Below are 19268 nucleotides of genomic sequence, written 5' to 3'. Positions count from 1 at the left end.
AATGGTGAAAGGAGAGAATACTGCGTTAAATTCATGGAGCAGAGTATAAATCGGCCAGACACGTTTTTACAAGTGATGATCTTAATAAAAAATAGTGAGAGAAACAAAAAAAATGCATTTTGTTGAACCCCTCTCACAGCAAAATGCGGCCTAGACATTATTGTTTACTACTTTAAATCATAAATAAAATCAATATATAATTAACTAGAAAAAGTAAATACATACATATATGTATACATATAATTTATCTGAATTAAATTTGTGAATAAATAATCATAGCCATTAAGATAAAAAACGAAAGTGAAAAGAGAAACGAGTTTGGACAATTAAAATACAAATAAGAGTAACAAAGGTGTACTAAAACATACGAGCTGGATAAAATGAGTTTTATATTACCAAGTCTTCCATATGATAGAGCAGCCCTGGAACCAGTTATATCGGCAGAAACACTGGATTACCATCACGGCAAGCATCATGCGGGTTACGTGACAAAATTGAATTCGTTGGTGAAGGGTACAGAGTTTGAGAGTGAGACGGATCTGATGAAGGTGATAATGAGGAGTTCAGGTCCGATATACAACAACGCCTGCCAAGTTTGGAATCATACATTTTATTGGAACTGCCTGAGATCGCCGGTTGAGGGGAATGCTCCAAACTCGAAATTGCTAAATATGATAAATAATTCCTTTGGGAGTTTGGATTCGTTCAAGGAATTATTCTTGTCAAATGCACTGGGTCACTTTGGCTCTGGTTGGATTTGGCTGGTGATAGACCCGGACAACAGTGGGAAGCTTAAGATAGTACAAACTCATGATGGAGACTACCCAGAAAAACAGGGTTTAGGAAAGCCTATAATGGCCTGTGACGTTTGGGAGCACGCATACTACATTGATTACAGGAACAACAGAGGTTTGTATGTAGAAAAGTTCTTTAGTATTGTGAATTGGGACTTCGTGGAATCTAATATTTAAAGGGACGGGCATCAATTACGGAAACAGTGTCAAATACGAAGGTTGTTTTAATGATTCACCTTCATTGTGATCAAGCACATTCTGGTATCTGGTCCCGACCTTCCTCTCGATTCCACGCCCATACTGTGTGTTATTCCTAGCATAGATAACGATCAAGTCGTCATCACGGAGTGATTTCTAGCTTGGGATGAAGGAGGCGTTGGGCGGAACACGCTGACATAGCAGCAGAAAGGAAACATTTAGTACTCTACAAAAGAACAGACTCGCTTTTACTTAACGAGTCAGGTGTTGAGAGCAGAGACAGTAGTTGAGGTAGTTAAAATAATCCTTAATATTGAGAATATAGGAGTTATATATAACGTCTGAATGTAGGAATGCTAAAATCCAACGTAGTCCTTTCTATTTATGTCCGATTTGGTGTAAAGATTATACCTCCAGGTGACTTCCAGAGGGTACTTGGGGTATATCCTCGTGCCATCAGAGTTAATGGTTGCCATCTGCACCATCCTGGATCCCTTACACTCGACGTAGAAAGAGTTTCTCATGCAATCCTCGAGCATGTTTTTTGCTTCATCAAAAGTCATGTCTGGTCTGTACCTATCCCTAAGTAGAGTGATTCCCAGGTATTCGGAGAGACCCGAAGCGACAAATTCGTCTTGAAACCTAGTCCCAAAGTGGTCGATCGAGTAAAGCTCTTTAGTTCCATCATTTCTGACACCGCCAATGACAATATCATTCAGGAGCGGGTCCATCTTGTTCCTTCTCTGATAATGTACGCTGGAAATGAAGCAGCTGTATTCCTTAGCGTACCTGCAATTGGTATTGAAGAACAAGTCCTCGCAGGACTTTTCCTCGACCTTCTCCACAATGCTCTGGAAGTCACTGAATTCACCAGTTGAGGCCATCAAGGTGAATTTGTTCTCGTAAAAGCGTATTTTTTCCTCCTCGTTTATTTGAGACAATTTATTAACCAGCGGCTTCTTGTAATTCTGTACAGAACTCATCTCCGCATCCTCGCTCCTGATTTTAAGATCCTCCTTGTGGAGATCCACTATCCCCGAACCCACCACATGAAACCTCGAAACGTCCGAAAACATTTTCAAACTTCCGTAGCAAAGCAACGGACTGGCCATCATCATGATTCCATCCTTGTACTTAAGTCCTATCACCGATCCCGAGTTCACTATTATTCTAGAAGAATTCTTCTTCGAGTCTTCTCCGTCTCTCCCGAGACTTTGGCAACTAAAATTCCTCTTTTCACAAGACAAATCCTCGAAAATCGACCTGCTACTCGAGCTCGCGTCGTCCACTCTCAGCATCCTTTAAATCCTGTCGCTTCTCTCTTATCAAGACCAGGATCCTCAGATCTATCTCGGCTGTCGCTGTTTACTCCGCAAAAAAAACCCTCTGTTCCTATTGCACTGCACCTAAACACTATGCAAATGTCTACTGTACAATGTGCTGTTTTAAATCCTAGCAAAAGCACTTAAAAATTCTAAACTCAGTCTTGAGGGGGGAAATTGCCTCCGAACTTCGCTACTACAAACCCCTCCCCACCTTGTATACAAACAGCCTTCCCTCGCTATATAAATTTCCATATCACTATTACCCTAAGCACTAATATTAATTAATTTAACAAAAGCCCGCCTTACCTAAATATTAATTACAGTAAGATTCTGAATCAAAACCAAGTGTTGTTGGTTGCACACGTTTTTGTTTTCTGTGCATTTAAGTTAATGCTGAGGGAACGGTCATGCCGGTTCTGTTTCGCTTCTCTTTGGTTTGGATTCGGTAACGGAGCACTTCCCCTGTTTGACGATTAAGGACTTGGAGATGAGTTTGTTGTAGAGTTCTTTCCTTCTTTTGGCTATTCTCTCGATGCAGTACCCCATGACTGCCGTTTTTTCGCTCCTGTTGAGACGGGGGTTTTCATTTGAGGACGCCAGGTCGCTCTTTTCTAACTCTAGCACGATTTGTTCGAGTAGTTGGTCGGAAACAAGGAAAATCGCAGTGTTGCCAGTGTATTTGTTGACATCCACATCTACGGGAGGCAATATGAGATGTTTAGTTTGTTCGTCAATGTGGTTTTTCATCTTGTTGAATTCCTCCTCGCTGTTTATGTATCGTCTTTGAATGATTAGGAGATTTTCCAGGTGTATATTAGATTTGCCTTTGTTTACGTCCCAGCCTTTGACGTTTATGTGTTTGTTCTTGTGACTTGCGTAGTCCATAATGTCGCTGTTGCCGTACTTTGACTTATAATTCAAGTACTGTGCAGGTATCTTATTGTAGTTTCTGATGAAGTATGTTGCGGGAAGTATTAACTTGATCAAATCTATTATGGTCTCAATAACCACTTGTTGTCTTAGATACAAGTTTAACATCTTTTTTTGTATCTTATTCGCGTTCTTGTTCAGTCTTTCGTACTCCTTCACGGCATTAAACAGCAGCTTGGATATCGATTCAAGGTAATACACATTGTTGTGGTACTCAATCCTTCCCAGTCTGTGAAACACGCTGTATAAGTCCCCTATTAGTATTTGTATTGGCTCGAGTTTACCCACAACTTTACCCAAACCTTCCACCTGGCTGTTGAAGCTCACTCCCTTGTCACCCGTCATCGTGGTACGCTTCCTCTCCTTTTCTCCTTGTTTACATAGGTAGAAGTCAATGATATTGAGTGTCTCCGAATTCAAGTTTCTTATGGTCTTGTCACTGTATTCCAAATACTCGAAGAACTGTTCTCTTTTCTGCATTATATAGTCTTCAAAAGATTTCATTACTCTGTAGTACCTTCTAGTCCTGTAAAACTTTTTGATGTTGAGAAATTTCTTTAACTTTGTTTTGAACTTAACTTGACTCCCTATATCGTTTTCCTTTTTGAATTTGTTTATATGGAATCTGTATTCGGATATCACGTTATCAAGAGCCACCAGTGTGTTTTTTATTCTGTCAGACTTGGAGTCGTATATATTAAAATACAGCATTAAGTACCCGTTTAACAGTCTTTCCGCTATTCTTCTTTGTTTTCTCACTCTGTTCACATTAGGCTTTGAAAAACTCTCCTGAGTGCCACTCTCTTTCCCAAGTGATTTTTTCCTTATTTGGTTTTCAATTTGTACAAGCCTATTTGACAAAACGCTCTGATTTTCAAATATACTCTGCTTTCCCCTCTTTATATCAACGTAAGTCTTGTTATAACTACCTATCATTCCCAGCACGTACTTGTATCGTGCTCTAAAGGACTCTATATACGAGTTTTCGTGTCTCAAATTAATTGATATGATCTTGTCACTCTGACCGCCTCTGTACTCATTTGCGTGGGTCTCAGATGCCAACAAAACCCTTGAGGAATGGATATAAGACAGAATCAGTGAAATTCTGCTTTGAAGACTGCTGTAACTGTTACTGTTTTCGTAATTGATCTCCTCCACTTGCCTCCTCGCCTCCTCAATACCATCACCAACTTCCCTCAAGGCTGTTCCAGTATTCTCCAAGAACTCCTTGTCCTCGATCCTCCTTCTTTTATTGAATTCTAAGTTGTATTTTGCCGTGTAGTCGTTAAACAAAAACAGCAACTCGTCATACTTGCTCTTGAGTGACAAAATGCTATTTTTATTGTTCAGACTTTTCTCGGACAGGTCTTCTAACATCATTTTCAGCACTCTTTCCATATTATCAAACACATTTACTATATCCTCCTTGTTAGTTATTGTTTCCAGAACGTGTTCCTTGAGCACCTCGCTCATTTTTTCCATGTACTCTCTCACTCGGTTGTGTTTCTCCATTATTTCACTCTCATTCAACACCGAATCTACCTTGTTTAGGACTGCCTTGCTCAGTTCGTTGTATTCAATTGCAGTTTGCATTATTTTACTCGCTCTGTCTCGCTTCCTGACCAACAGTTGGTGGTTTTCATCCATGTCGCTGTCCACAGACAATTGCCTTTCCTCTTTTAACTCCTGGATTAGGGTCCATATAGGAGAATTTGAGTGTTTCTCAAGATAATCTTCTTTCCTGTTGGGAAATATCAAAGAGATAAAGCGTTGTATGGCATACTCGGACGTCGTTTTGTGTTCCTCGCTGTTGTCACTGGCACTCAAGACCCTTTTTGTCGCATAGGATCTTATTTTGTCAACAAAAAAGTAGACACAGTCCTTGTTTGCATCAGAGTAGTGTAGATAGTTGCCGGTAGCCTCACATTCTTGACTGCTGCATGCTTCCTGTTTCGCTTGGTAAAATTGGTTTAGACACATTAAGGTTTTTAAACTCGAGTAGCTGTTACTTATTTGGTTCAAACCAGTTTCCTCGCTTTCCTCATTTATGATGTTGGAATAAAGTATATGATACTCGGATCTTGCATTTATTAGTTGGTTGTAAATGTATGTTATTCGCTCCTGATTGTCAACATTCAACTCCTTGTTCTCAATGATATATTTTAAATTGTCATGGGAATTTAACAGTAACTCATCTTTTTTTAAATAATTAAAAACGAACCACATTGTTCTTATCTCACTTTCCATTGATATTAATTCATGTATTCTGTTGTCTGTCTCTCGTATTTTAGCCAAAACCCTCTCTCTTAGATCCACTATCTCAATGTTTCTTATATCCTTGTCTATGTCCTCAAACAACCCGGAAACACCATCAACTTGCAGGATGTTCTTGATTGACAGTGCTATGTCGGTTTCCCACGTCACCAATCTCTCTGACGTCTCTATTCTGGACTCACGGTCGAGCGGAGTCAATTCAAACTCTGTGATTAACTTGATGTCATTTCTTCCTAATGCATTTTTGTTGTCTTGAATTGTATTGTTACTAGTTCTACTCACCATTAAATCGTCAATTTTACCATATTTAACAAGAATGGTATTCGAGAACATCGAATTAATCAGTTCTGCCTTGTTTGTCAATTCGTTTCCTGATTTAAGGAATAAAGTGGTCCCGTCGTCGTCAGACTTATATGTAATTATTGGTTTAAGCTGGTCTTTCATTAATATTACTAATTCGTTAATTATGTAATTCCAGGTGGCTATTAGGTCCTCTATAACTAATCGGTTCCTCTCTATAATCTCACTCACCCTCATTATCAAACTATACCTTTCCTTAATGACATTCAGCAACTGAAAGGAACGTGCATATCCCTCAGCTCTTTTGTTCGCAAATTTCAAAAATTCGTCAGAAGCTACCATTCCTTTTATTCTGTCAATCATACTCGCTATCGGAACTTTTAAATGAGGATCCAAAGACATGTTGAAGTTGTCCACGCACCTTTGATTCTCCCTTATTTCGCTCAACAATAACTCGAGACAGTATTTAATGTTATCTTCCAGCTTGTTGAATTCTACTATCCCATTTCCTCCCAATAAGGACTGAACCTTGGAGTCAGTATTGTATATTTTAAACTCCTCCAAAATGCTCTGGACCTCATTGGACATTTTAATTAGCGTCCTATGGTCGCCTTGGTAGTTGCTTGCCGCATACTCCAACTCCAAAATCACTGTCCAATATTCTTCAGATTTTGTCATGATAACATTATTTTGCACCTGCTTCAGGTATTCTTCCTCCTCCTTTGATATGTCATCCCAGTTCAATCTGGGGAGCATTTGGAGCTCGCTAGTCTGGTTTTTCAGTGGCAACGTAACCACTTTGATGTCTAATAACTCATGCTTTAAATTATCTAGTTTTATAGACGAGCTTGTCTCCTTTGAGAACACTTGCTTTATAAGGAGCACTAAAAAAAGATGAGGAATCAGCAATTTTTTCGTAATCGAGTGCATTCTACTCGCTTTAACAACCACTTTCGTTTGCCTTTCCTGGTCCACTAAACTTCACTTGTAAATCTTCGTTTCATTCCTTTCTCCTCACTCAGTGAGCAACTCAAAGGACGGAATGAAATGGGTGGTCGAACAGGAATCCGCAAATCAAGAGTAAAACCGACTGAAATTTCGGTGCTTGGCTATTTTTAGATGCCCTGCCACCGCTTTTGTCTGTAATCGCAATTGTTTTGCCAGACTTGAAAGAGATTCTAACCTTAAAGCACAGGCGTAACTTAAAAAGTGAAACTTAACAGCGATTCTGACCTTTTGATTTATCTTATTTTTTATTTCTATTTGTTTTATTCAGATCTCCTTTATTTATTCTCTGCCCCGCTGAAAGGAAAACAATTCTTTTGCCTGTATTTCATGCCCACTTTTGCAAATTGCATGCATGCAATTATCACGCATGTAAAATTTTGTTTTGCACTTTATTTTTTACAGGCACGCTAAGATGTGACTGAAAATACAGTATTTAAGTTTAGAGGTTAGTCGGTGAATGTTGGTGGGTTAAAGGTACAAGGAGCAGGGTTTCCTTCTCCCAGAGACTACAGTTGGCGACAACCACAAGGGAAGCGAAACAAACGGGTCAAGACTTCCGATTCGGAGGGGAGCAATAAAATCGAGACAAGGACATTGCTAAGGAAGCAAGGGAATGATAGAGGGCTCACACAAATAAAAAATAAGTATCCCAAACAGGCTGTAGCGTCGCTATAATAAAAAAAACTAAAGCAAAATGACTAAAACACAAAAAAAAATTGTAGTCTTCTCAGGTTGACTTCAATCAACTCTTAATTAGCAGAATGATCTTTAAATGCAAATGGTAAACAATTGACTGAATATTTTAAGAGGTAGAGTGTCTATTTAATGCTCTTGTAAAGTTCGTCGATAATTCCTTCGAATCTTTTGATTGCCTTGTATCTAACAACTTTGAATGTGGGAGTAAGAAGCTCGTTTTCGACGGTGAATGGCGTGGTGATGCACCTGAAGGCCCTGATCTTTTCGTACCCGAGGACGTTGTTCTGCTTCTCAGCTGCGAGTAAGTCAGATTGAATTTTGTTGATGACGGCTGGGTGGTTCTCGAGATCAGAGAATTTTATATCGTCCCCAAGTTGTTGATTTCTGGCAAAATTCATCGCAAAATCTTGGTCAAGAACAAAAATGGCAACCAAGGAATTCTCGGTGGATCTCCCAACAACAAGGGCGTGGGATATAAGCTCGCAGGCAGTAGTGAATATATTCTCAAGCTTTTCAGGAGCAACATACTCCCCCTGCGAAAGTTTGAATATATTTTTTCTTCTGTCGATAATCCTCAAACCACCATTTGGAAGGAGTTGACAAATATCACCCGTTTTAACCCACCCTCCCTCACAAATGACTGCATTGGTTTCCTCTGGATTGCCAAAGTAACCAATGAAGGTGGGAGGGCCTCTCAAAAGTAGTTCACCCGTTGGAGTTTCGTGTCTGGCATCGTATCCCATTTCTGGTATGGAAACCAACTTGAATTCCAGACTTGGAGAAGGGCCTCCTAATGTCTGAACGGCGGCGTCGGTCATTTCCGGCATGAGAGTTGGCAGTAATTCGGTCATACCGTAACCCTCTATGCAGTAGGCGCACGTGAAACATCTTATTCTGGCAAGAATGGCTTTGTCTAAAGGAGCAGCGCCACACAAAATGACTCTAAGTCTTCCGCCCATAACCTCCTTGATTTTGTTGAAGACCAGGAGGTCCCAGATCGGGTGAACTGACAAGTTTCTCCTTTCTTTTTGCCTCATAGCGAACCTAAAGAGAGCTTGGACAGGTTTGGATTTCTTTCCCAAGTTGAGCATTATATTATCGTGTATTCTGGAGAGGACCCTTGGCACTGCAACGAAAATGGTTGGTTTTAGCTTTTGGATGTCATTGACTAAGTTTTGTGGATCGCCAGAATAAAATCCTATTTTTCCGCCTATATAAGAAAAGACCAAATGCACAGTTCTCTCGAATATATGCGCTAGAGGGAGATAACTAATGTGACAGTCTGAACTGCTCAAACCAGTATCCTTCCTTCCGAGCTGGCCGCCCTCAAGGAAACCAGAGCAACAGGCAATCCAAGATTTATTTGGGAGGATAACACCTTTCGGAATACCTGTTGTACCCGATGTGTAATGTATCGAGTGAATCGAGTCCAGTTTTCCAGGGGAGACTTTTTTCATGTTCTTTTTGCCAATATTCCGTAATTCATCAAAGTTAATTATTTCCACCTTATCTTTGACGCACTCGGGGATACTTTCCAATGAACTCGAATCATTATCAAGCATAACCAACAGCTTGACGGAATCTATTTCACTCAATAGTGGCAGCAACTTTTTGGCACATACCAATGAACAAAACACCGCCTTAGTCTTGGTCATATTCAATATATATATCAAACCGCTATTCCCAAGCACGTCGTAAAGGGGTATTGTAGTAAAGTCATATGCATTACATGCATGCTCAGTAATCGACCAATTAATCGTGTTTTTTGAAAAGATGGCGACACACCTCAACTTTAAATCGCTGTAGTCGTAAGATTCCGTGTTGTGTCCAATAAGATTTATAAGACCACTTCCAATTTCCTTGGCTCTACTAATTACATAAGAGAATTTTACAAAGGAATATTCACCGAGAGTTCCAACGTCGTCCTTGACCCTATAACCCAAGAAGTCGCCGTCGTTACTCACCTCCTTCCCATGTAACAACATCTCCCAACAGTTCTCGACTTTATTCTTAAAGTTGCTCACCAATTCAGCGTTGATGGAGTTTTTGCATCGCCTTATATCCGTGGAATTCGCACCTCCTGTCCCTGGGATTGGGTATGAATACACATATTCATCTGTGTCCGCGGATAGCAATTCGGAGTTTACATTGCCCATTTTGTTTGACCTCGAGTTAATTATACTATTAAACAACTAAAATTATGGTCGGTGCGAAGACGACATATACTTAATGAATAACAATTGGTTGGTTCAAAAGTGACCGAATTTACTACACCCTTGTCAGTATTAAACATACACCAAATGAGATTGAATATCTGGAAGTCACTATCCACGAAAATCTTAACGCTCTCAACGCAGCTGTTGAATTAATATATTCTGCCAACGTATGGACAATATGCATACATATATATTTGCAGTTTATTTGGGGCGTTATTCACTATAATCAACAGACTTCACTTCTTACTCCATTATTTGCTTGCTCCAAATAAACGGACACAATATTGGCAATTACTGTTACAAAAACTGTAAAAGTAAATATTTATGTAAACGCGTCCGCAAATATACGTGTATTGTCTATCTGTATATATGTATATGTTCAATAAACTCACCGTTATGTATTTTGTTAGAATGGCTGTCAATGGCGGTAAAACACATTAATTATTAGTGGGAAAATAAATCTAAGGAAATTAGGAGTAATATATTATCTTAATATTCCCTAATTACGACACATTTATTCCTAAATAAATACATTCAAGGCTAAATGCCTATATAACGAAGCGAGGGCAAATAATTATTAAGTAATAATATCTAATGGCGCTGCTTATTGGTACCCGGGAATGGCGGGACACTTTAAAAATAAATTTCGATTGCTGAAAGATGCATAAAAAGATCAAAGATTCAGCGGATTGCATGGTCATAGTAAAGTATATAAATATCAAAAAGGGAGGCGTGCACGTATAGGTGTGCGGCGACCTGCCGTTACTGCGTTTAGCAGCATATGTGTCGCACCGGAGTGGTTTTACGCCATAAGTAGTTGCGGTTGAGAGCGAGCAGATGGTGGAGGCAATGGTAAGTAAGACGGGTAGTGGGGCAGTGGATATAGGCAGGCACTGCTACTACTACTGCTACTATTTAAACTGTGATTGCGAAGAGTTGTTGCTGAGTTTGGGAAATGAATATCCAGCAGATAGAAAAAGCAAGTTAGAGTTAATAATGTGTTTTTTGGACGACAACAGTAGGTTCGTAGGTTATAGAAGAGTGGGACTTGGAGACGGGAGTGAATATTGTGGCATAATGATAACTTCTGATGGAACAGTTTACGACTCGATGTATTACGGTGGAGAGGAAAGATTTGTGAAAAGTGGAGTAGTGACGAGGTTTCAGTTAGTGGGAAATGGTAATAATGAGGAAGGCGGAGGTTTTGCCGATAATAGCAAGAGTGTGACGGAGAAGGTGATAGCAGAAACTGGTGCAAACGAACAGTTAATCAGATTATTGGAGTTGGAGCGTTTTAGTAACGGGAGAAAGGACGGTGATACGATGAAAAGCGAGAAGGAGCTGAAGAACAACAAGCTTGAGCGTTGTTCCTTGGCAGAATTGATGGAGGGATCAGGGATAAAGAGGGAATATGTTGAGTTGGTGAGGAACTCTGAGATAAAGGACGAGGATTTACTGTTTTCGCCGCTGTTCGTAAGCAAAAAAGGGGTTGGTGATGCACTCGGTATAAAGGAGTTAGGATATAGAATAAAAATGGTTAATTGTATAAAGAAGTATAGGGCATTTCACAAAAGTGCATTGTCCCTGGAGAAATATTCGATTAAAGAAAAGCTACTCTCACTTGGATTTAATAGCCAAGCAATATATAATGCGTTACTGCCGTCTCCGACACCTCTAAACTCGATTATGTGTTCATTTTCGTATTCCGGGATAAACATACCGTTTGAGCAATTAGTATTTATGAAGAGGTTGGGATGCGATGAGGCTCATCTTAAGTGCGGAAGAAACATCAATAAGGGTATCAATGACGCGATGAAATCGTCTTATTATTTGGGTAAGTGGTTGGGTAAGGAAGTGGCAATAAAAGTGTTCAAGGGAAAAATAATGAGACCCCAATTATGGGAGAACACTTGCAAGTTAATATGGTCATTGAGACACCCAAATTTGGTATTGACACTGGGATTTTGCCACAGTTACACGGGAGACATACATTGTGTGGTAACTGAATATGTGAGTTCAGGATCGTTGAATAGATATTTGAATAATAGAAGAAGTGTTCATGGTATCAGTGGAAGTGCTGGTGCATGTGACGACAGAGGTGGGAGGATAGGGTTGAGGGAAAGAGTGTGTTTGGATTTCAGAAACACTTTAACCAACAGTTATTTTGAGCATGACAGCATGCCATTTGATGGGGGAATGAGCATGCAGGACGCATTAAGGGTAGCAAAGGAGATAGCTCGTGGTTGCCACTATTTAAATCAGAAGGACTTTTTCCACTTAAATTTGAAGCCATCGAATATTTTGTTGGTCAGTAAATTCAGTGTTAGCAATAAATGTGGGGTATCGGAAGAACGACAGAATAAGCAGGTGGGAGGGAGACAGGTTAAAATGGGAGTACCCGGGAAACATATGAATGTGGAGGAGTGCGTTGCAGACGAAGAGGAATGCGGTAATCTAAGGACAAAGAGTGTAAATGATGAGTTAACCGTTTCAATAAAGCTGGCAGACGTCGGACATTTTTTGCTCGAGGCATCCTTTTACGACGCGCATGCAAATCAGGCTCAACTATACAACAAGGGCGTTGATGATGACAGTGCTGACTACTTTTGTGACACGGTTACTTCTCCAAAGGTGTCAGATTCAAAAGTGTTTAATTACTATCCACCTGAAGTGCTCGTTAAAACGGTACCTACCTTGGAGCCGGCAAAGCTTTATATGAATAATAACTACAAGTCGTGCGAAAGCATTGACTCTTACTCGCTTGGCGTGATCTTGTGGGAGATGGTATATGGGGAATTGCCTTTTTCGGGGATGAGCAACATTGAAATACAGTTGTATGTTGGATATATAGGCGCAGGTGGGGAAGTATTAATGAACAAAGCCATGAGTAAATTGAGCTATGCCCCCTCGTTTGCGGTGATTAGCATTCTAAATCTGATAAAAAAAATGTGTGGATGTTCAAGCAAAAGCATTAGACAAAACATAAATACTAGGGTTTACAGATTGCGTGCCAACATTAGGAGCAATGACACTGTTTGCGACTCAGATAGTGATCATATGACAAATAACGTCTTAAGTCGCAGTAGAAGCGTTGGCAGGGAGAGAGCAGAGGTTGTCCAGGCCTCTTCTGCGTTTGCAGAAGAGCGAGGGAAGTCAGGTAGAGACGGATGGAAAAATCCCACAAAAGACACTGCGGGAAAAAGAGTCAACAGGTACGACAGGAATGATACCGGTCACAGTGGTGAAAACGAGACATGTTATATGCTGTTGTCGCAGCTGCTGGAGATTGCAGAAGGAAACAAGCTAAAGCAAGCAGAGAGAGCAGATATGAGGGAGATAGCGGACGCCATAGAGAACATAGAGAGAAAGGTAAGTTGCAGTAAACGACTCAACCCCACATTGAAAAACGCGACCTTCAGATAACAAGCAGGGAGGAAGACTCGCTGACGGAATTCATGACAGGCTCGTACTGAAGACTCAGAGACAAAGTAATTAGGGGCGGAATAGGCAGAGACTTGAAACTAATTAGTGTGTAACCTTAACACCGTTTGTGGCGTCTAGTGACGCCTGGAAATACTATTTAAATATTCTAGATGACACCCTTCATATTATTCATAAGTGTGATCGCAGAATGATTTGTTTAGTAGCCCTTGGTTCTTATTATATTCAAATAGCACAACGGTCCTGGCAGCAATGAGTCCTCAAATAATAGGAGCATCAGTGTCACTTGAAGCTTCACCTACAATCACCCATTAAACTCAAGTGCTTACTCAGTATATATCCCCGTATTGCATGCTGTAGTTCTCTCGCAACTTTACTCATTCACTTTTGTCCACCGGTGAACTTGGTAACAGCCTTTGTGCCCTCTGAAACTGCGTGTTTTGCGAGTTCACCAGGCAAGACCAATCTAACGGCAGTTTGGATTTCCCTGGATGCGATAGTATCTTTTCTGGTAGTTTGGCAAAGCTGAGCAGCCTGTTGGGCAATCTTCTCGAACGTATCTGAGATGTAGCTGTTCATAATCATCATAGATTTTTTGCTGATACCAGTCTCTGGGTGAACTTGCTTCAATACCTTGTAGATATAAGTCGAGTAGCTCTCCTTCTTCTTCTTGTGGATCTTCTTTTGGGGAGCGTTCTTGCTCTTTGATGAAACTTTTGAGGCCATTTTTTCTATTTTTCTACTTTTGCTTTACAATTCTTACAGAACCGCGGACTGTGATTTCCACCTTTTTTATTCTTCCTTAAAAATGGAGAAATCCACTTTAAAATCCACACTTATTTTTTTTATTCAAGTTTTCAATTTTTTTTTCAAATTATATGCTTTTTATAGAGACGTGTACATACGGAACCCCACACTTCTGGGCGCCACAAAAACTTCAAAATATCAGAAAATAAACTCTAGCCGGAAAGATGGTGAGACAGTGCCCGGTGGGAGGTGGAGTGGCGACGGGGTTGTTTCGCCTTCTTTCTTTGGAGAAGATGTCGTGCGCAGTGGTGGCACTTGCTGTGGGGAGCTCAAGTCACATGTTTGGGAGGAGCGGCGAGTGGGGAACGGCCTGGACGCAGTTCACATACCGCACTTGGTTTGGTGACCGTAAACTGGACGCCACAAGAAGAATTTGTTAGGGTTATTGCTATTTTTAAAGTCGGACGGACCAGTTGGTCATCTGAGATCGCGAACGAAGCGGGACATGAAAGTGAAAATACGTAAGGCGCTCCTCTTCGCTGCGTCGTGGTGTTCTGCGGACAATGCTGACGTAACCGGGAGTGAAGGTTGAATGTGGTGGGACACGGATATCTTTTCTTCAGAGTCTTTCCTTGTTTGGTGGCTTCCCGTTTTCTAGTGTGGGTTTTCGAATGTCCGTCCTCTCAAGGAGGGTTACATCGAAACTCCAGCAGCATGACCCGTGCATACGGTGAGGGAGTTAGTGCATTAATGCAACGTGTCCGCTGTTATCCTAAAATGTGCCTGCTTGTTTCATTCTTATTGTTGTTTATTGCTTGATTTCATCTCGCGTATATGTGGACAGTCGCGTGGATTCAGGACCCTCATCGAGGTTTAAGCAAGTCGTCTCCAGTGATCCCTCTTTAATTGCCCAGAATTCCAGTCCCCAACTAGTGCACGGAGTCGGCGCCGGCAGTTTATGTCCGGAGTTGGTCCCTACGGCTCCCGCGTAGAAGTGGTAAAGCGGTCTGGGGGACAGGAGTTAGAAGGAACACGGTAAGAGGTGTTCCAAAACTCGTTTCTGGAGCAAGACTCTACGCAATTTTCTTTCAAAGTACGAATCCATATTTATCGTATGACTCGCCATACCACTTTAAGTTCCGTATATTGGGTCAGCCGCGCGCCGCAACGAAACCAGGCGGCAACAATAAGCGGGCACCTAGACGTACAAATAGACATTTACATGTATTGATAATAATAATATATGAGAAAAAATGAGAAAGATATATAAATTAAGATAGACAAAGCATGCAAAATGGAAAAAAAAGATAGAATAACATATAGGTAATAGCAGTAATAATAATTAAAAAATAAAAATACGTATTATGCGCAGAAAATATACATAATATTATTTTTTAATATAATTTCCTCATTATCTGCGTGCGTGTATATATACAATTACATATCTTGGAATATTCTAGGATACAAGTAAAGAAATTATTTGTACTAGTTGTTTGGGTACGGAAGTTATTGTTAATTTAGTGAATTGTGAATTACAAGAGATTAAATCTCCAGTATATATAAATAAGTAAATAAATAGTTAGTTGGTTAGTATATTCATAGTAGCAAGAAGAAATGAGTGAAGAAGAAGCACAAGCATTGGTTGTTGACAATGGTTCAGGTATGGTAAAGGCAGGTATAGCTGGTGACGACGCTCCTCGTTGTGTATTTCCGTCAATAGTAGGTCGTCCAAAGATGCCGGGAGTTATGGTTGGTATGGATCAAAAGGATTGTTATGTAGGTGATGAGGCTCAATCAAAGAGAGGTATATTGACACTGAAGTACCCAATTGAGCACGGCATTGTTACAAATTGGGAGGATATGGAGAAGATATGGCATCATACATTCTACAATGAGTTGCGTGTTGCTCCTGAGGAGCATCCTGTTTTATTGACAGAAGCCCCAATGAATCCAAAAGTAAATCGTGAGAGGATGACGCAAATTATGTTTGAAACATTCAACGTACCTGCAATGTATGTTAATATTCAGGCAGTTTTGTCTTTGTACGCCTCCGGTCGTACAACAGGTATTGTATTAGATAGTGGTGATGGTGTTTCACACACTGTTCCAATTTACGAAGGCTATGCTCTTCCTCATGCAATTATGAGATTAGACTTGGCCGGTCGCGATTTGACCGACTTCCTTATGAAGATACTTCATGATCGTGGCTACAGTTTCACAACAACGGCAGAAAGGGAAATAGTGAGAGATATCAAGGAGAAGCTTTGCTACATCGCCTTGGACTATGAAGAGGAAATGAAGAAGTCTCAGGAGTCTTCAGAAATTGAGAAAACATACGAGTTGCCTGATGGACATGTGATTACCGTGGGAAGCGAGAGATTCAGATGTCCAGAAGCCTTGTTCCAACCGGGCTTATTAGGTAAAGAAGCTGTTGGTATTGGTGAGACTACTTTCCAGTCTATTATGAAGTGTGATCTCGATATCCGTAAGGATCTCTATGCAAACATTGTTTTATCCGGTGGTACAACAATGTATCCAGGTATTGGCGAGAGAATGACAAAAGAACTTACCTCATTGGCACCTTCCACAATGAAGATTAAGGTGGTCGCCCCACCTGAACGCAAATATTCCGTTTGGATTGGTGGTTCAATTTTGTCTTCGCTCTCAACATTCCAACAAATGTGGATCACAAAGGAAGAGTACGATGAATCTGGTCCATCAATAGTCCACAGAAAGTGCTTCTAAGCTTGTTAACTAACTGATTCCAAAAGTAATAATGTAAAGAGAAAAGGAAGGATGAGGGAAGCATTGTGATTTCAAATTCGAACAAAGCATATCCAATCAATAAGTGCTAATTTGTATATTGCACCATTTTATAATAACATTGGCGGAATTTATAGAGTAATTACACATTTAATTTAACTGTTAATTATGATGATATCACTATATAATCAGAAGGAAAATGTACGAGTGTAATGATAACAATGCACACTCGAATATTGCAATACACTAACCACTACAAAAATACGAGCAGGTGTATCTACATTGTATGCCATTCAAATCACTCCTAACTAATGTAATACACATCTATAACAACCTATTGACAAACGAGTAAGCCTTTCTTTTTTGTTATCATTGTGAGCCATGGATTTCTGATGATCGATATATGTGATATGCATAATTTGTTATTGATATTTTATTGTGCCACTCGCATTCATATTGTTGCGACTAATAGTGCAGAGGGAGTGAATATTCCTTGATGTACTTTATAGGACGGGTAATAATATGGTGTTAGTGTATGATAGATAGTGAGATAATGGAGTAATTTGGGATAAGTGATATCGTTATTGTACATAATGTAATTAATAAGGGATATCAGAATGAATTGATGTATTAGAGTTATCACGAATGAAAAAATAACGGAAGAGTGATTATTTAAATGTGTATTATGTGGAGCTATATATTAATGGAGAGCGATTAGAGGTTTTGTTTGACTCGTCAAGTTGCATTTTGAAAACATTTGCAATGACATCCACATTCCTGATTTTACTATAGCCGTTATTTCCACGCTTTAGCGGTTGATTAATTTTCTCTTTCCTCGTCTTTTCTCTGTTTTGTCTCGCCTTGTTTCCATTGTGTCCGTGGGCTCCGATTTCACCTCCAGACGTCCTTTAAGGCGGGCTTGGGCCAGAAGCAAAAAAGCTCCAAGTCCGGGAATTGAACCCGGGTCATCCGCGTGACAGGCGGATATACTAACCACTATACTAACTCGGAATACACGCCAGAACGTCAGCATTTGCTGGTTTTATTTTAATTTGACAGAAGTGGCGGTGTGGTTGGAACAATTTCAACGAGGAAGGAGGGAACAGGAATTCATATAAATTTCACAAGGTAAACACAAAAGTTTACACTACTCGTCTGCGTTACAATTAGAGAAAAGAAGCAAAAGTGCAGCGAGAAACAAAAAGTACTTACTACGGTTTTAGTAGATACGTAGCAAGGATTGTTGGTAGAGGAGTAGGGAATAGTAAATAGAAGTAGTGTAGTCTTCAGAGTTTGCACTAGAATCGAGTTTCGCGACTGTGTATAATATTTTATTCTATATAAGGGAGCAACAAGTTTGTATATATTTGCATGTATGCCTAGTGTTGCGTAATTATTTAATTTTAGAAGCATGCATTTTTACCGCTCGTAAGTACAAGTAATTATTTAATACTAGAGAAGCGGAATAGGCGGGAATATAATGTAAGGGGTATAAATAGCAATGAATCTATTATCCAAGGGAACATGTAGTGGTTAAATATTGAAATTGATGGAATATATATGAAATTGCTTGGTGAATATGGGAGGTAGCACTAGATGTAGTTCCTACAATATTTATATAAAAACAAAAAATTCTTTTTTGTGTTATTTTTGCGCAACTAATGTGAGTTGATTGTTAAATAGAAAATACGTGCACGCCTACATTGCCTATGTATTTAATTTTTGAGAATAAAAAACACAAAGAGGAGATAAATTTTTAAGTATACAATACATAATGCATGTAAATTAAACATTTAATAAAAGATAAAATAATATTTTTTTTTCTCTTTTTTCTCAATAAGGTTAGGGCAAATAACGTAAATAAAAATTCTATTTTCTCTCTGATAAAAGGAGAAATAGTATATGACACTGGTGTGATATATCATTAATTTGACTAATATTTTATCTGACCTTCTTTCTAGAATAATTTCCGTTTTATACCGTTATTTTTATATTTAATATTTTTTTGGATGTGTATTGTATTTACGGGTAAAAAAAATCTGAATAACAAATTCGAGTAATAGAAAAATTCAGATTGATCATATTATGTTAATTTTCTATGTATTTGCTCGAATAACAGGGGGTAAATAACGGTCTCAATATCACAAATAGTTAACAAGCTAATTATAATTCATATAAAGTATTTGGTATTATAGAATTTAATATACGATTGGTAAGTGGAAATTAAGTATCACAAATAGGTTTTAATATTTCTAAAAATTCCTCCAGATATAAGTATATGTAATACTTATTAAAAAAACAAAGGGAATAATAAAAAAGAGAATTAAACTGTATCACCACAACTCATTAAAGAACGTTTGATAAATTTCAAAAATAGCAAATACGCTTATTGTTTGGAGGAATCAGCACAGAACATCAGCTTTGTTCAAGTGGATTGCAGTATATGCGCAAATAAATCCATTGAGTAGCAGGATTTGAGGCAAAAAACACGAAAGAACAGCATTGATTTCAGCTAAAAGTGGATAAAGGTACTTTCTCTTTGTGGCTCAAAGTCACATTTGAAGCGTCCCGATAAA

The 19268-nt window shown here is 39.3% G+C and overlaps 7 protein-coding genes across 7 annotated transcripts; 3 read left to right on the top strand and 4 right to left on the bottom strand.

The window, feature by feature from the left end:
- Nucleotides 1-380: 380 nt before the first annotated feature.
- FG386_002104 (superoxide dismutase) lies at nucleotides 381-971 on the top strand (the record flags this gene model as incomplete). The annotated part of the gene is made up of 1 exon (XM_067341452.1): nucleotides 381-971. The coding sequence occupies one exon, from the start codon at nucleotides 381-383 to the stop codon at nucleotides 969-971; it is 591 nt and encodes a 196-aa protein (XP_067198880.1).
- Nucleotides 972-1348: 377 nt separating this feature from the next.
- On the bottom strand, nucleotides 1349-2290 carry FG386_002103 (beta-tubulin; the record flags this gene model as incomplete). The annotated part of the gene is made up of 1 exon (XM_067341451.1): nucleotides 1349-2290. One exon carries the CDS (start codon nucleotides 2288-2290, stop codon nucleotides 1349-1351), a length of 942 nt encoding a protein of 313 aa, XP_067198879.1.
- Nucleotides 2291-2722: 432 nt separating this feature from the next.
- On the bottom strand, nucleotides 2723-6751 carry FG386_002102 (uncharacterized protein; the record flags this gene model as incomplete). Its single annotated transcript, XM_067341450.1, has 1 exon — nucleotides 2723-6751. One exon carries the CDS (start codon nucleotides 6749-6751, stop codon nucleotides 2723-2725), a length of 4029 nt encoding a protein of 1342 aa, XP_067198878.1.
- Nucleotides 6752-7647: 896 nt separating this feature from the next.
- Nucleotides 7648-9681, bottom strand: FG386_002101 (acyl-CoA synthetase; the record flags this gene model as incomplete). The annotated part of the gene is made up of 1 exon (XM_067341449.1): nucleotides 7648-9681. The coding sequence occupies one exon, from the start codon at nucleotides 9679-9681 to the stop codon at nucleotides 7648-7650; it is 2034 nt and encodes a 677-aa protein (XP_067198877.1).
- Nucleotides 9682-10590: 909 nt separating this feature from the next.
- Nucleotides 10591-13164, top strand: FG386_002100 (SAM domain-containing protein; the record flags this gene model as incomplete). Its single annotated transcript, XM_067341448.1, has 1 exon — nucleotides 10591-13164. One exon carries the CDS (start codon nucleotides 10591-10593, stop codon nucleotides 13162-13164), a length of 2574 nt encoding a protein of 857 aa, XP_067198876.1.
- Nucleotides 13165-13563: 399 nt separating this feature from the next.
- On the bottom strand, nucleotides 13564-13908 carry FG386_002099 (histone H2B; the record flags this gene model as incomplete). The annotated part of the gene is made up of 1 exon (XM_067341447.1): nucleotides 13564-13908. One exon carries the CDS (start codon nucleotides 13906-13908, stop codon nucleotides 13564-13566), a length of 345 nt encoding a protein of 114 aa, XP_067198875.1.
- Nucleotides 13909-15543: 1635 nt separating this feature from the next.
- Nucleotides 15544-16674, top strand: FG386_002098 (actin; the record flags this gene model as incomplete). The annotated part of the gene is made up of 1 exon (XM_067341446.1): nucleotides 15544-16674. The coding sequence occupies one exon, from the start codon at nucleotides 15544-15546 to the stop codon at nucleotides 16672-16674; it is 1131 nt and encodes a 376-aa protein (XP_067198874.1).
- Between the last annotated feature and the right edge of the window lie 2594 nt (nucleotides 16675-19268).

This window comes from Cryptosporidium ryanae, assembly GCF_009792415.1.
Source record: "Cryptosporidium ryanae isolate 45019 chromosome Unknown contig_32, whole genome shotgun sequence".
NCBI lineage: Eukaryota > Apicomplexa > Conoidasida > Eucoccidiorida > Cryptosporidiidae > Cryptosporidium > Cryptosporidium ryanae.
The sequence above is the reverse complement of the archived record's forward strand: the minus strand, read 5'-3'. Positions and strand labels throughout refer to the sequence as shown.